Genomic DNA, 13,437 nt, shown 5'->3' on the forward strand with positions numbered 1-13,437 from the left:
AGTTGTAAGTCAGATGACTTTGTCAGTCCTGCTGAGTTACTACCAGTGTCAGAACTATTGCTTTTGGTCACCTGTGCTGCCTGAACCTTGTACTCTTTTGGATTTTATTAAAACCATCTAATTACACCAAACCCTGAGTTCACCAAATCTCCATCCAAACTAAACCAACAACAACCGCAAATCGTGACAGTGTAGGTAGTTTAATTGGTAGAAAGAGAAAAAAATCCTGCAAATGGAAATCATTGATTTTGTTTCTATTTGCTGTATGATTAAGTGAGTATAAAACAGACCAGTATAAAATATTTAAAACAGAAATGTGGGCTTAATGAAAAGTGTATTTAATACCTTTTTAAAGGTTGCTGATTCCAAAATGTACTTTTAATTATTTATACAGAGCATAGGATGCTTATGCTGTCAAGTGCCTTAACAAATTAATAAAGAAAATCTTACAAGTTCTAATCTGACAAAAGAAGTTTGTTAAAAAAAAAGCAGCACATTTCCTTCTCTCAATTTATTGTTTATACTCCCTGATATGTGAATGGGAAACAATATGAAAATGAAATTGATATTCTTGGCCAGATGACAGCCATTTTTCATCTCTAGCCCTAAACAAGTCCCCCAACAAGTGTGTGTGCTATCTCTCCATCTCATCCCCTCGGTCCGTCCCCCTGTTTCTTTTTCTCCAGTAAAAATTAATCACCTGTCTTCCTGTTCGTGTGTATGCATGTTTGTATGTGTGTGTGGCCAACAGGAAGCCCACAGAGGTTTTTAGCAGCTGATTTATTGCCAGGTTAATTCATAATGGCGTCCGATGATGATGAGCGGCCGCAGGAAAAAGTGTTTGTCACAGTTGTTGTTCAAGGGTGAGAGAGAAAGTAAACAGAGTTATTCTTTGATGTAAAGTAACAGAGTTGAACGTTATTAATAAAATGTTATGAATAAGAAATTCAGGAAAACCATGAAGCCTGAATGTCATTACTTTGTGGTGTAGCTTTTTTATGAGCAGATTTTTAAGTTTTGTCTGAAGGAGTCAAAGTTTAATCAATGTGAAAGAAAGGACTGCTGCGAAAAGTTAGCATTTAGCCAAGTTTAGGTTTTATTTTATTGTCATTTACCCAAATGCAACAGAATAACTAAATCTACATTAAAATTACATCAGAGACACATTATTTGATAAAGAACTAAATGCAATAATCTGATCTTTTTTTTCTGTGTTGTAGGCATTTTTTACTAAATCACATTTGGCATATCATCTTCATAATTAGATTCCTTACATTGCTCTGTGGTTGCTGTGTGTCCAGGCTTCAGGCTCTCCGGAAGGAGAAGTCAAGGGACGCTGCAAGGTCACGGCGAGGGAAAGAGAACTTTGAATTCTATGAATTAGCCAAAATGCTGCCGCTGCCCGGTGCCATCACCAGCCAGCTGGACAAGGCCTCCATCATCCGCCTCACAATCAGCTACCTGAAGATGAGGGACTTTGCCAACCAAGGGGATCCGCCATGGAACCTGCGGATCGAGGGACCCCCGCCCAACACCTCAGTGAAAGGTAGGGTTCATACTTTTAGTAATATATATGGATGGTTTACCTTTTATTTGTAAGAAATACATTAAGACCCAAGTAAGACTCCTACAAGGAAGTAGTCATCCAGTGTTTTTCTGTGTGGGTGCTTTTGGGGAGTCAGCAGAGAACACACGTGTCAGATTTAAGGGTGCTGCACTGATTGCAGTTTTCTGGCCAATCACCGATTATTGATCTTTAAAAAGCCTGACCTGCTGATTTGGACTTTGGCCAATACCAATTTTTTTTTGCCTGAAATGTTGCTAAATATAGCAAGTCACTGAGTGGCAACAGTGGGGTGACTATTGTTAACTGTAAAAATGCAGATGTCACCTGGTGGACCGGTTAGTCAGTCAAACCTCTCACTGCAGAGCAGAATTTATTTAAAATATATGGTCCATTCATATGTTTTGGATGGTTTTTTTTATCATTTTTACCCCCGTAAAACTTTTTCACACCACTTGTATTGGAGCACATGTCCCAGTAAAAATTGCCTGCATTTCTGAAACAAAGACACAGTTGTTCAAATTGTGAGTATAATCCTGTTGCTTTTTTATTTTAGAATTTAAACATTATTTCAATTGAACATCCAGAGGTTAATAAACAAAATACAAAGAGTTTCCGTCCCATTCGGTCTGCATTGCAGTGAGGACAGCCTGTCCAGAAATCACACCAAACCCAGATTTCTGGAAGGAGATTTTTTTTTTTTTAGATTGACCTCTTATGTGGTCAGGAATCTGCCTGAAACCACCATGCAGGGAAGGTGATGTATGTATGGCACCAATAATACTTTTTGCATTTTCAACACATACCAAGAATATTGTAGGAAGAATATTCCAAACCGCCGTCTTTTAGTGGAGCCCATTTTAGTAAAACTTGGATAATTTCCTCACTAAAAATGTAGAAGTGTGTGCTATATTAGAATTATAAATGAACTGTTATTAATCTTCACAGCAAAAGCACACACACACACATCCTTGTGCTTCTATACAATCAAAGAGTTTGTATTGATTTTCATTCATTTTACTCACACTGGTGAGTAACTGCATTAATGCCTAACCCAGACATTATTCCTAACCCTATACTAGTCTATTCCTTAATCTCATTCACACCTAACTAGTAGTGTGCAGTTGAACGGCAAAAACAGTGAGAACCAGGAAAATGTCCACACTTTGCACAAATGACCAGCCTGTGATAAATACTGTGAAAGTTGTCCTTTACACACGCACCCACCCACACACACACACACACACACGCACGCACGCAGACACACATATACACACATCTTTTCATAAAGCATGTATTTTTGTAGAAAAATCAAAGTAACTTGATTTCAGATTGAAAAAATGAAGCTTACATTTCTTGTGTGTCAGTCTCTGACTTTGTCCTCCATGTCATTTTCATTACGGCCTGTTTGTCTTTACATAAACCTCATTCTTATGAGGCTGAACATACAGGAAGATGTGAAAGGTTTACTGCATGTGTCGCTGCTGTGACTGCTTGGTGCTTTCAGCAGCTATCACACAACAATGAAACATTGTAGAAACACACACTCGCATAGACAGCCAGCCTCTGCACTAAGTGATTTTCTATGAAGAGAACATTAAGCTTTGATGAATTTCTGCCTGGAGTACCAGAATATACACAGCCCTTTTGAATCTAAGTGGAATTTGCCTTTGGAATTGGTCCTTTGTGCAACACACTTAGAGTAGAAATGGGGTATTTGCTTTAAAAAGGGCTTTTGGACTTGTGGGGATGACCTGTGAATGAAAGCTCAATGTCTGAAGTTTCTGGTGTAGAGTGTGGGAATTTAAAGGTGGAATATGTACTAGAACATGATTTCAGTCTATGGGTGATGAGATTAGTGTCTGTGTTTGTGATGTGTGTATTACATTTGTGTAGAGGTATTTCCACACACGTGTTCGTCCCATAGATGATCAGACACACACTCCTACTCTAGTACCAGATGGCAGCATTGTTGTCAGTGCTTTGAAGAAGCACATGCATTTTAATGAACACAACAGACAGGCAAATACTAAATGTGTGTGTGTGTGTGTGTGTGTGTGTGTGTGTGTCTGCTACATGTAGATTGACACAATTTGGACAGATGGTCTAGTTCATGAAGTTGCACTATTTGTGTAAACTTTTGCCTCTGGTTTGCATGTGCTGTCTACGTCTCCACTCCGTTCACAGAGCTAATAGCTTGATCCAGATTAGAAAATTGAAACATCAAGTCCAGCAAATGTGAGGAATGTGCGTCTGTCTATATATCAGGTCACAGTTGTCCCCTAAACACACCTAAACACACCCCAGAACCGCAGAACCTGGCTGTAGAATGGAGGCTCCATATTTAGGGTTATTCCATGTGCTTGTTTCTAGTGCACAGCTACAGCTTACAAAGGCATTTTGGTGACTGATCCATTTAACCAACTCACCAGGTTCCAGGGAGAAAGTCAAGCATAATTTAATGTTAAAACATATTTAATTTTTTTCACTATCACATGCTGTCTAAACAGTTGCGTTGTAGTATATCTGAGTGAAAACTAGATGGTGGTGCCTGTGTACTGTTTGTGTCTTTGATTCCTATCGGGGTGCTGCCTCCATCGTCAGGATGAACATGGAGTCGGCTGGAGATTCCTCAATGCAATGAGGACAGATGTGATGTAAGCCATTATCTGCTGAAAAATTTTACACTTAAAAGCTGAGTTATTCCTCCTGTGCTGAACCAAACAGTAGGAATAGCTGATTTTACACACAGTTTAAATAATTTATTTCCAAGTTACAGAAATGAGTTGCAGAACAGTTATGATCACACTGGAAGTGATGGTCAATACTACCTTTTGTGATGTTCCTGTCGTCTTTTTGTAAAGCCAGCATCAGATTTTATTTCAAAATACACAGATTTATTTAACACAATCTGAACCTCAAGCCACGTTGGCCTTTGGTTCTGGCTGAAATTCCTATAAACACCCAGAATTCTCAACAATTTTGACCTTATATCACAATATACTTTATTTAAATACAATATGTGGTAACAACATTTGTACAGATAATTATTTTTTAAGCGTCAAAGATATAAAATCAGATCTTCCTTTGATTGAAGGAAGAACTGGAGGCTTGTAATTTCAGTCTCCAGTGTAGCAGCAGAGCACGGATTACAGCTTGGATCCGAAAATTGGGCCTAGTTGGGGCAAAATGATGTGCTTGATGGTCAGGCCGGGTAAGACTTGAACTTCTGTGTATGTTTAATTACAGTATAGACAGAACAGTCTATACTGTATATAGAGCAATAGAGGAGGAGGCAGCTTACTTTGTTGATGAAAGAAAGAAAAAGGTTCAGAAGTTAACAAGCCCAGTGCACCTCACAATAAACGCATACGCGGTCCTGTCCTGCTCCGCTCCTATCAGTCACATCCTAGACGAATGCAAGTGACAAAATGAAGCAGAAAGATGTTATACAAAACCTAAAAAGAGGAGAACTTAAACTCCTTACCCAATGGAACTATAAAAACGAAAACAGCAAAGGTTAGTTACAATAATATGTTGTTTAATTCAGCGTCAGACCTCTTATTAAAGTTGATCAATCGGGTTGGATTAGACACAATGAATATGGACTCGGTCCACAGTGGGTTGGATTTTTCAGCCAATCTAAACTCTAGTGCAGATTTAACCTACAGATAATATATATATATATATATATATATATATATATATATATATATATATATATATATATATATATAAGAACATTCCCTTCTCACCCTCCGCCGGTGGTCTCTCTCTCTTTCATCCTCTGAGCTCGGGTCCTCTACCAGAGGCCTGGGAGCTTGAGGGTTCTGCGCAGTATCTTGGCTGTGCCTAGAACTGCACATTTCTGGACTGAGATGTCTGATGTTGTTCCTGGGATCTGTTTGAGCCACTGCTCCAGTTTGGGGGTGACTGCCCTGAGGGCCCCGATGACCACAGGCACCACTGTGGTCTTCACCTTCCAGGCCTTCTCCAGTTCCTCTCTTAGGCCCTGGTATTTCTCCAGTTTCTCGTGCTCCTTTTTCCTGATGTTGTGGTCACTTGGTATTGCTACATCCACCACAACGGCTTTCCTCTGTTCTTTATCCACCACCACAATGTCCGGTTGGTTCGCCATTACCATCTTGTCTGTCTGGATCTGGAAGTCCCACAGGATCTTAGCTCGGTCATTCTCCACCACCTTTGGGGGTGTTCCCCACTTTGATCTCGGGGCTTCCAGTCCATATTCTGCACAGATGTTCCTGTACACTATGCCCGCCACTTGGTTATGTCGTTCCATGTACGCTTTCCCTGCCAGCATCTTGCACCCTGCTGTTATGTCCTGGACTGTCTCAGAGGCCTCCTTGCACAACCTACACCTTGGGTCTTGTCTGGTGTGGTAGATCTGAGCCTCTATTGCTCTGGTGTTTAGGGCCTGTTCCTGTGCAGCCAGGATGAGGGCCTCTGTGCTGTCCTTGAGTCCAGCTTTCTCCAGCCATTGAGATATATATATATATATATATATATATATATATATATATATATATATATATATATGTAATATGTATGTAAAATGTATTGTATGTGTTATATGTATTTTTTTATGAATTCTGACAGAGATGCAACTCAAAATAGACTAAAATCTGACCATTCTTTAGGCTGATTTCTTCAACACATCAGTAATGCCAGCAGTCCATTTAGCCAGCAAGACAGAACAAGACTTTCAGAAGAAAGATAGAAGTCTGAATGGAATATTCTTTTTAAAACTTGCTTCTAAATATGTTGAATTTGAAATTGTTGGCAGCGTTTCTAAGTTTTATGCATAGAAACTGCTTTGTGAATTGCTAACTGTGCTAACCAAACTAATTCCAACTTTGTTTTCACACTTTATTTTCCCATTGAGTTTTCCAGTCTTAACAGCATAGGTTGTTACTTTCTCCTCTTTTTTCTCTTCATTTTCATCCTCTTTCACTCCTTCCTATCCTCCACCCCTTTTGCTTTCTCCTCTCCGATTGACCTTTGCAGTAATTGACCCATCAGTTGCTCTTCTCCAGTTTAGCGTTGGAGGTTTTGACATCCTGTCAAAGGATCTCCACATCTGCTACAGGACTCTACACAAACAACCGTGACCTTTGAAGCATCCTGACTCTGACTCCGTGTGTGTGCGTATGCTAGCATGAGTGCACATAATGGTGTTTGTGTGTTTATAGTACTGACCACTCACCAGTTAAAGTGTCTGAATTTTGATTAGTCTGTTTGTGTGGAGTTTTATGGCTGGCTTTACGCTTCCACATATGCATGCAGTCTGTTTGTCCAACAGTGTGTGTGATTGGGTTTTGGCTTCTGGGAGGTGTCTGACAGTCTGTTATATCGGTGTGTGTTTGTGTGTGTGTGTGTGTCTCTGTCTGCACATGTGTGTCTTCACCACCACACCACCATCTCTCCAACACCCACCCCGCAGCCCCCAACACCTGGCTATTCATTATGCATGCAGAGAGGAGCAGACATCGAAATGCCACACTTCATGAGTCTAGAGTCAACACACACACATTCACACCCATGCACACACACACACACGCATGCACACAAGGACTCTCTGACCCACATGCCAAGAGTTTCTAAAGTGAAACACTAGCATGCTTTGTGCATGTTTCATTCATGCAAATACAAACTAGTGGTGAAGATATTAAGAACACTGATCTGTAACCTAAAACCTGAATGCACACATTTTATGACAACTATTCAGTTTCAACAGTTGTAGAAACAAGTGTCTTTTTGTTATTAATATTCAATTCAAAATATTTCTTTCAATTATATAAAACTAGGTTAAAAATATGGTTTCAGCAGTCAAGGCTTTGACTAACGGCCTCGGTGGACAGTTTGTATAATCAGGATGTTTATTTATTTCTGCTGCACTGTAAGCTTTCTTTGCATATGCATGTTTTAACTATAAACCGTCCTGATGTTGCCTGTCTTAGGTAGAACACTATAGCAAAAATATCTAATAAATCTCAAATCATAGCACTTTGCAGCATTGATTTTAGTTAGAACTAAAAATGGAGAAGCCATAGAGTTTAGATTTATGGGGTGAGCCTGACCGGAACCCAGCATGAATTATATTCTTGATGATCCGGTTCGGTTGGGCTCAAGATTCCGTTGCGTGTTTAATATGTCTGCAATACATACAGTATAGAGAAAGTCAAACGAGAATGCTTGATATAAAATGTTTATCTGCTTTTTATTCTATAAATAAAGGAGTACAAGGTTTAACCTGTAGAGAAAAACAAAAGTACGTAAGGTGCACAAGCTAATTAGACTGTAACAAGCCCAGTTCACTGCATGTGCACGTGGCTCCGCTCTGCTTTAGCAACAGCTGAGATAGGTTCCTGTCAGTCACACATCCCAGATGATTTTCACCTGACTCACCCTGTGGTTACAAAAGCAACAACATGGAGTTGGAAGATGTTAAACAAAAGCTAAAAACTGGAGAAATTATACTGCTTACATAAAATGGTGGTCTAAATGAAATCAGTAAAATATTCATTAAATTAATTTGTCAGGTTTACTTCAGACTTGGGCCTGTCATTAAAGTTAATCAGTCGAGTCGGATCGGCCTTGGACACAGTGCCTGTGGGCTCAGGCTGGGTCAGGTTGGATATTTTTAGGCCTGATCTAAACCCTAAAAATCAGAAAACTGTTCGAGAAGAAGAAGCATTTACTTCTACACAGGACAGTTTATAGAAATGTTTTCATCCAACCAAAAACACCAAGAAGGGCCTGAAACGTCTTTTTCCTTCCCCAGACTCAGCCTGGCCTTTGCCTTCTTACGCAATTCTGCTTGATTCCCACATTCCTTCCCAGCGCTGACTGGACTCCTCCCATTAAACTTGATATCTCTGGTTTAATTTCAACAGCGACAATCAATAAACAGGAGGATTTGTGAACAATACCAATTTTCTGCTCTTTTAAAATTGTAGTCTGCCTGTAGTTTTAGCACAAAGCCATTCAGTTCATGTTGGCCACGCTTCCAAATATTGAATTAACATTACCGGCCGCCCCGTTTCGATCAGCAGTGGAGAATGGTTGTTTAACAGTGCAGGTAACTTCCGGTAAGCTTTATAGTGCCTAACTGCTGCCTTACACATCATGGACAAACGTTAGCAATCAGCTGAGATTTAAACCCTCAAACCAGTCCACACCTCAAGGAAGCACTGGAGGGTCCAGAACCTCTGGATGAAGCAAAGCGTAGAACAAGGGGCTGGATCTTACCAGGCCAGCCCAAAAAAGAAAACAAAATGCGATTTCCCAAGTTTGTACCCTTGGTAAAAGGTTAAATGTGTTCCTGTTTGGACGAGGCCTGGTTGTGAATGACACACCAAGAACAGGGAGAAAAAAGTTCTGGCTATACCAAATAACTTAGAAGCTGCTATTGGTGTGCTCCATACAACATGTATTGGATTTAATATTATTTGACTTTGTGTATCTCCAGGTGTATCCTATCTGTGTTTACCATCCAACAATTATAACCCACCACCAGACTACTATCCAATGCAGAAATTAACCTCCAGGTCAAAAAAAGACAGAGCTGAAAGATAAAAGGGAATGAAAGAGAAGCATCAGAAGAATGAGGCCGAGTAGAAAAATGAGAGGCATAACGACAACATGGAGGAGAAAGAGAGAAAAATAAACGAGACGAGTCAATTAGAGAGACAGAGGCTATCAGTGAGGCTGAGAGACGGAGAGCGGAGCAGCAGGAGTCTGCTCTTGTTATGATCCATCTCGTCTCTTTGTACCAGCTGACGTTTTTATGATGCAGCCTGCTGGCTGGGCTAATGGCTTCCTCCATTATACTAAGGAAACACAGTGACCCCAACACCCGGATAAACACTGCGCTCACATAAGACCCCTCCCACCTCCACAACTCAGCCTGCAGCCTCTCGTCCTATAGTGATTCAGCATTATCCCTGTGAACAGCATGGAACTCTTCAAACAGGGTGAATGTAGTGAGAATGGGACACAAAATAGCAGCTCTTGATGCACCTAAAGACGCCACAGACTGAAGCCTGATGTCCAAAAATATACCACAGGAAAGAAAGCACTTACACTGCTCTGGAAGTTACTGAAACAAATATTTCTTTCAAGCAAACATACTCATGTATTTATTATAACATATATCTAAAGTATTGTTTCGATGTGCTGAAGTATTCATTATACTTCAACCAAAGCAGCAGAAGGACTTTTGAATGTTTTAAATCTTTAAAATAAAGAAAAAACCTCAAATGATTGTGCCATACCAGACTGTCATTGGTGTAAAAATAATTTCTGAGAGAAATGTAATAAATTACAAGACAAAAAACCATGATAATCAAAGCACATTGAAAAAGGAGCCATCTCTGGTCATTTTGTTTCTCATGTGAAATACTCTCACCCTTCAGAATGTCACATTTTGGGTTCTAACAAATAGCGCAGATCTGAGTTTGGAGGACAGCAGTTACAGTTTTGTGCTCCTGCACTAACTGTCAAAATATTAAAGCTGATTATTGAAAATTGAAAAAACTTTTTTGACTTCAGAGTATATTAAAAAACAGTGCTAAACTTCATGATATTGTTGCTTGTGTAGTATTTAAGTATATTTATATTTTAAAAAATGGTCGAAACGTATTAGATCACATAAGTATCTCTCAAAATATAATCAAGCGTTACAAAACTAGAGTTTTTAATTTTATTTTAAAAAATGGCATATTTGAAATTTTTCATACCAATTTTTAATATTCAATTGGCAAAATGTTGTTTGGATTACATCAATCAAACACTTGTATCTGTTAGGTGTTTTTTTAAAGTCTCTGTTGGTGTTTCATTGAGGAGCAGTTAGTCTTTGAGATGCCAAGGCTTCCTTCCACTCCTTTTAGCTCGACCTACATTCTCTGTCAGATTCAAGTTGAGATGCTTGTTGGGTCACTGCAACATGTTAATATTATTTCATATTTTGCAGTGTTAAATAACAATAACACTGTTATGTAATTAAACATATTTAATGTGTTTAATTTACCAACACAAGCAATGTGTTGATAAATTAAACAGATTACTAGAGCCTTAAATCTGAGAGGATACAAATTTGAATAAAATGAAAATTGTTCTTTTTGTGTATTAAGTCCCATCTGAAACCTTTCACAAATATTGTTTTAAACTTTAATGCAAAACGGACTTTTGAGCTTCACATCATGTCATGATGTTAATCCCTCACCAAGACCTGAAGTGTTGCTTCGATTCTTTCATCATAGGAACCACTGCCGAGTCCAAAGGAGGGCTGTCAGTGTAAAACCGCTTACATGAGAATAATTATTGTGATGACCTGCTTAAAATCAGAGTGTCAGAAAGAGCAGGAGCTTCTTAAAGAGACAGAGGCCCAATTTTAAGACATCAAATTACAAAGTCAGATTCCTTTGAAGTCATGTTTGATATGTACAGCATTTTTATAACAGAAAGTAACAGTTATCTGACTGTGCTTTAACATGATAATATGTGCCTGGAAAATACATAATACTGCCCATTTAAACAAATTTGTTTTATAAGTTAGAATATTCCAAAATAGTGGTATTAGGTTTTTGGAATTAATCTTTAAATGTGATCATTGAACTCCAAAATACTGCAATAGTATTAGAAAACACACCTAAAAACTAAGTTAAGCCCTGCACTGATGGGGTGTACATCTTGGGTACATCTTGGGTGGTGCATGGAGTGGAGGTGGAGCATAGACCACAGACAGCTGTCTGAGGTTTGACTCCTGATTCTGGGACCTCTGCTTCCCTCTTCTCTTTTTATACATTTTCATGTCAAATACTTCAAATAAATTCCACTGTTGCCACAGAAACCTTTTTAAACAAATGTACATGTCTTGGCAAAATGATGCTTTGAAATGATGACCTCTGGGAGTAAGAGAAGCTAAATGGCACATTGTTGCAGATTTGTGGCCGAACATCTCAGAATGATCTTCATCTAACAGCTTGTTCCTGCTTGTGCATGCTAACAAGTATCTCCCTCCAGCTGTTAAATTCACTATATTGGCCATATAACAGCAGTATTATGTTCCCTTGGCTGTCTCATACAACATAACGCAGCTCTCCTCTTTAACTGCAGCGCAGTAGGGGTGAGCCAAAGCATTTGAAACTCCAATTCAGATTACACCATGTGCACACTGTATGATAATGGTTAATTCTTTCTCATTCCCCCCTTTACTGTCACTTCAGTCCTTTACCCACAAATCTCATCTTAAACCTAAAAACGCAACTAGCTGGGGATCTGCGGCTTCTCTGTGTTATAAGCTTATGAATGGCGGCTTCAGCTCTTCTGCTGCAGGAACCTGTGGTGCCGTCACTGGCCCTCAGCTATGCACTGCGTGGTTCTGCAGCGCAGATGTCACTTCATCTAGCTAAAACTACCAGCCATGCATGCTCAAACTTAATAAACAAAGTAATTTGTCCAGCTGCAAGTGTGAGATGTTTAGATTCCCCAGTTGCAGTGTAAGGAAAAATGGAATGACAGAGGAAGAGGGAAACAGCAGTAATTATAAAACTAATTACTAAATGCTGATGATGCCCATAGGCTTTGCATAACTAAATTTAGACGAGGAAATTGCTTTCGGCTGCCGACGGGGCTGCTGGGTGTTTTGCTCATCTCATTTTTTTCCTTAATTCTTTCCTCGTTCTTCCTGCATGCTGTCACAGACTGGCACAGCCAAAAAGAACATAATCACTATGGAAACAATTACTCAAACACCTTTCCCCCTATGTCTTCTATCTTTATTTTTTTTGTTGGCAAACAGAAAACCGCTCTAGGAAATATCGTTGTCTAACAATGTGTTGTAATGACAGAAATTATTGGTTCTTGTTTCTGTTTACCCCCAGAAAGCTTTGCAATCACCTAGAACACAAAGGTAGTACGAGCCGGTCCCCTTATTGAATCAGGCTGGGCTTCTCTCTGCGGGGTTGCGTATGAAAGAGATGTTTTTGTCTTATTAAGTGTCTCCAAGCATTTGTACACAACTCATATCTAAGGCTTGATTCTCAAGTGGAGTGAGATCATTCCAGGCTGTTGTAAAATAGCTTCATGGCCAAATGCAGACAGAGATAGTCTGGTTTAAACCGAAACATTTCCAGGAGAGCTTTCAGACTTATATTTGTCAGATTCCACTTCTCACAGATGCATCTAGTCAGTGTAGCATAAGGGGGGAATGCCAATCAGTAAGCAAATATTTTAACCAAGACCAAATACAAAAACTTAGATTTAGTGTGAAAGGATGTGTTAAAGTTTTTGTTTTGTTGATAGAGTTGATTTTTTTTACTCTGTCAATCAGGAGTACAAAGAAACTTCTCCTGTTATTTCTACTTAAGAAGTAGCAAATCAACAGCCCAAGACCTTGTTTAATGTTTTTACCCTTTTGTCTCAAAAAGAGTTAATTGGTTAGGCCAGAAAAAAAAAAGCCCCGAGGTCAAAGTGGGGAACACCCCCAAAGGTGGTGGAGAATGACCGAGCTAAGATCCTGTGGGACTTCCAGATCCAGACAGACAAGATGGTAATGGCGAACCAACCGGACATTGTGGTGGTGGATAAAGAACAGAGGAAAGCCGTTGTGGTGGATGTAGCAATACCAAGTGACCACAACATCAGGAAAAAGGAGCACGAGAAACTGGAGAAATACCAGGGCCTAAGAGAGGAACTGGAGAAGGCCTGGAAGGTGAAGACCACAGTGGTGCCTGTGGTCATCGGGGCCCTCAGGGCAGTCACCCCCAAACTGGAGCAGTGGCTAAAACAGATCCCAGGAACAACATCAGACATTTCAGTCCAGAAATGTGCAGTTCTAGGCACAGCCAAGA

At 39.6% G+C, this 13,437-nt stretch overlaps 1 protein-coding gene across 1 annotated transcript in view; it reads left to right on the plus strand.

Annotated features, from left to right (window-relative positions):
* The window catches only part of npas3 (neuronal PAS domain protein 3), a 295,135-nt gene that overhangs the window by 95,184 nt on the left and 186,514 nt on the right, over positions 1–13,437 (plus strand). Inside the window, exon 3 of the mRNA XM_088002562.1 lies at positions 1,302–1,546. Within this exon, the coding sequence (XP_087858688.1) occupies positions 1,302–1,546 (245 nt within the window). The remainder of the gene's footprint in view (positions 1–1,301; positions 1,547–13,437) is intronic.

This window comes from Poecilia mexicana, unplaced genomic scaffold (assembly GCF_051168715.1).
Source record: "Poecilia mexicana isolate PSO_F unplaced genomic scaffold, ASM5116871v1 scaffold_22, whole genome shotgun sequence".
Taxonomy (NCBI): domain Eukaryota; kingdom Metazoa; phylum Chordata; class Actinopteri; order Cyprinodontiformes; family Poeciliidae; genus Poecilia; species Poecilia mexicana.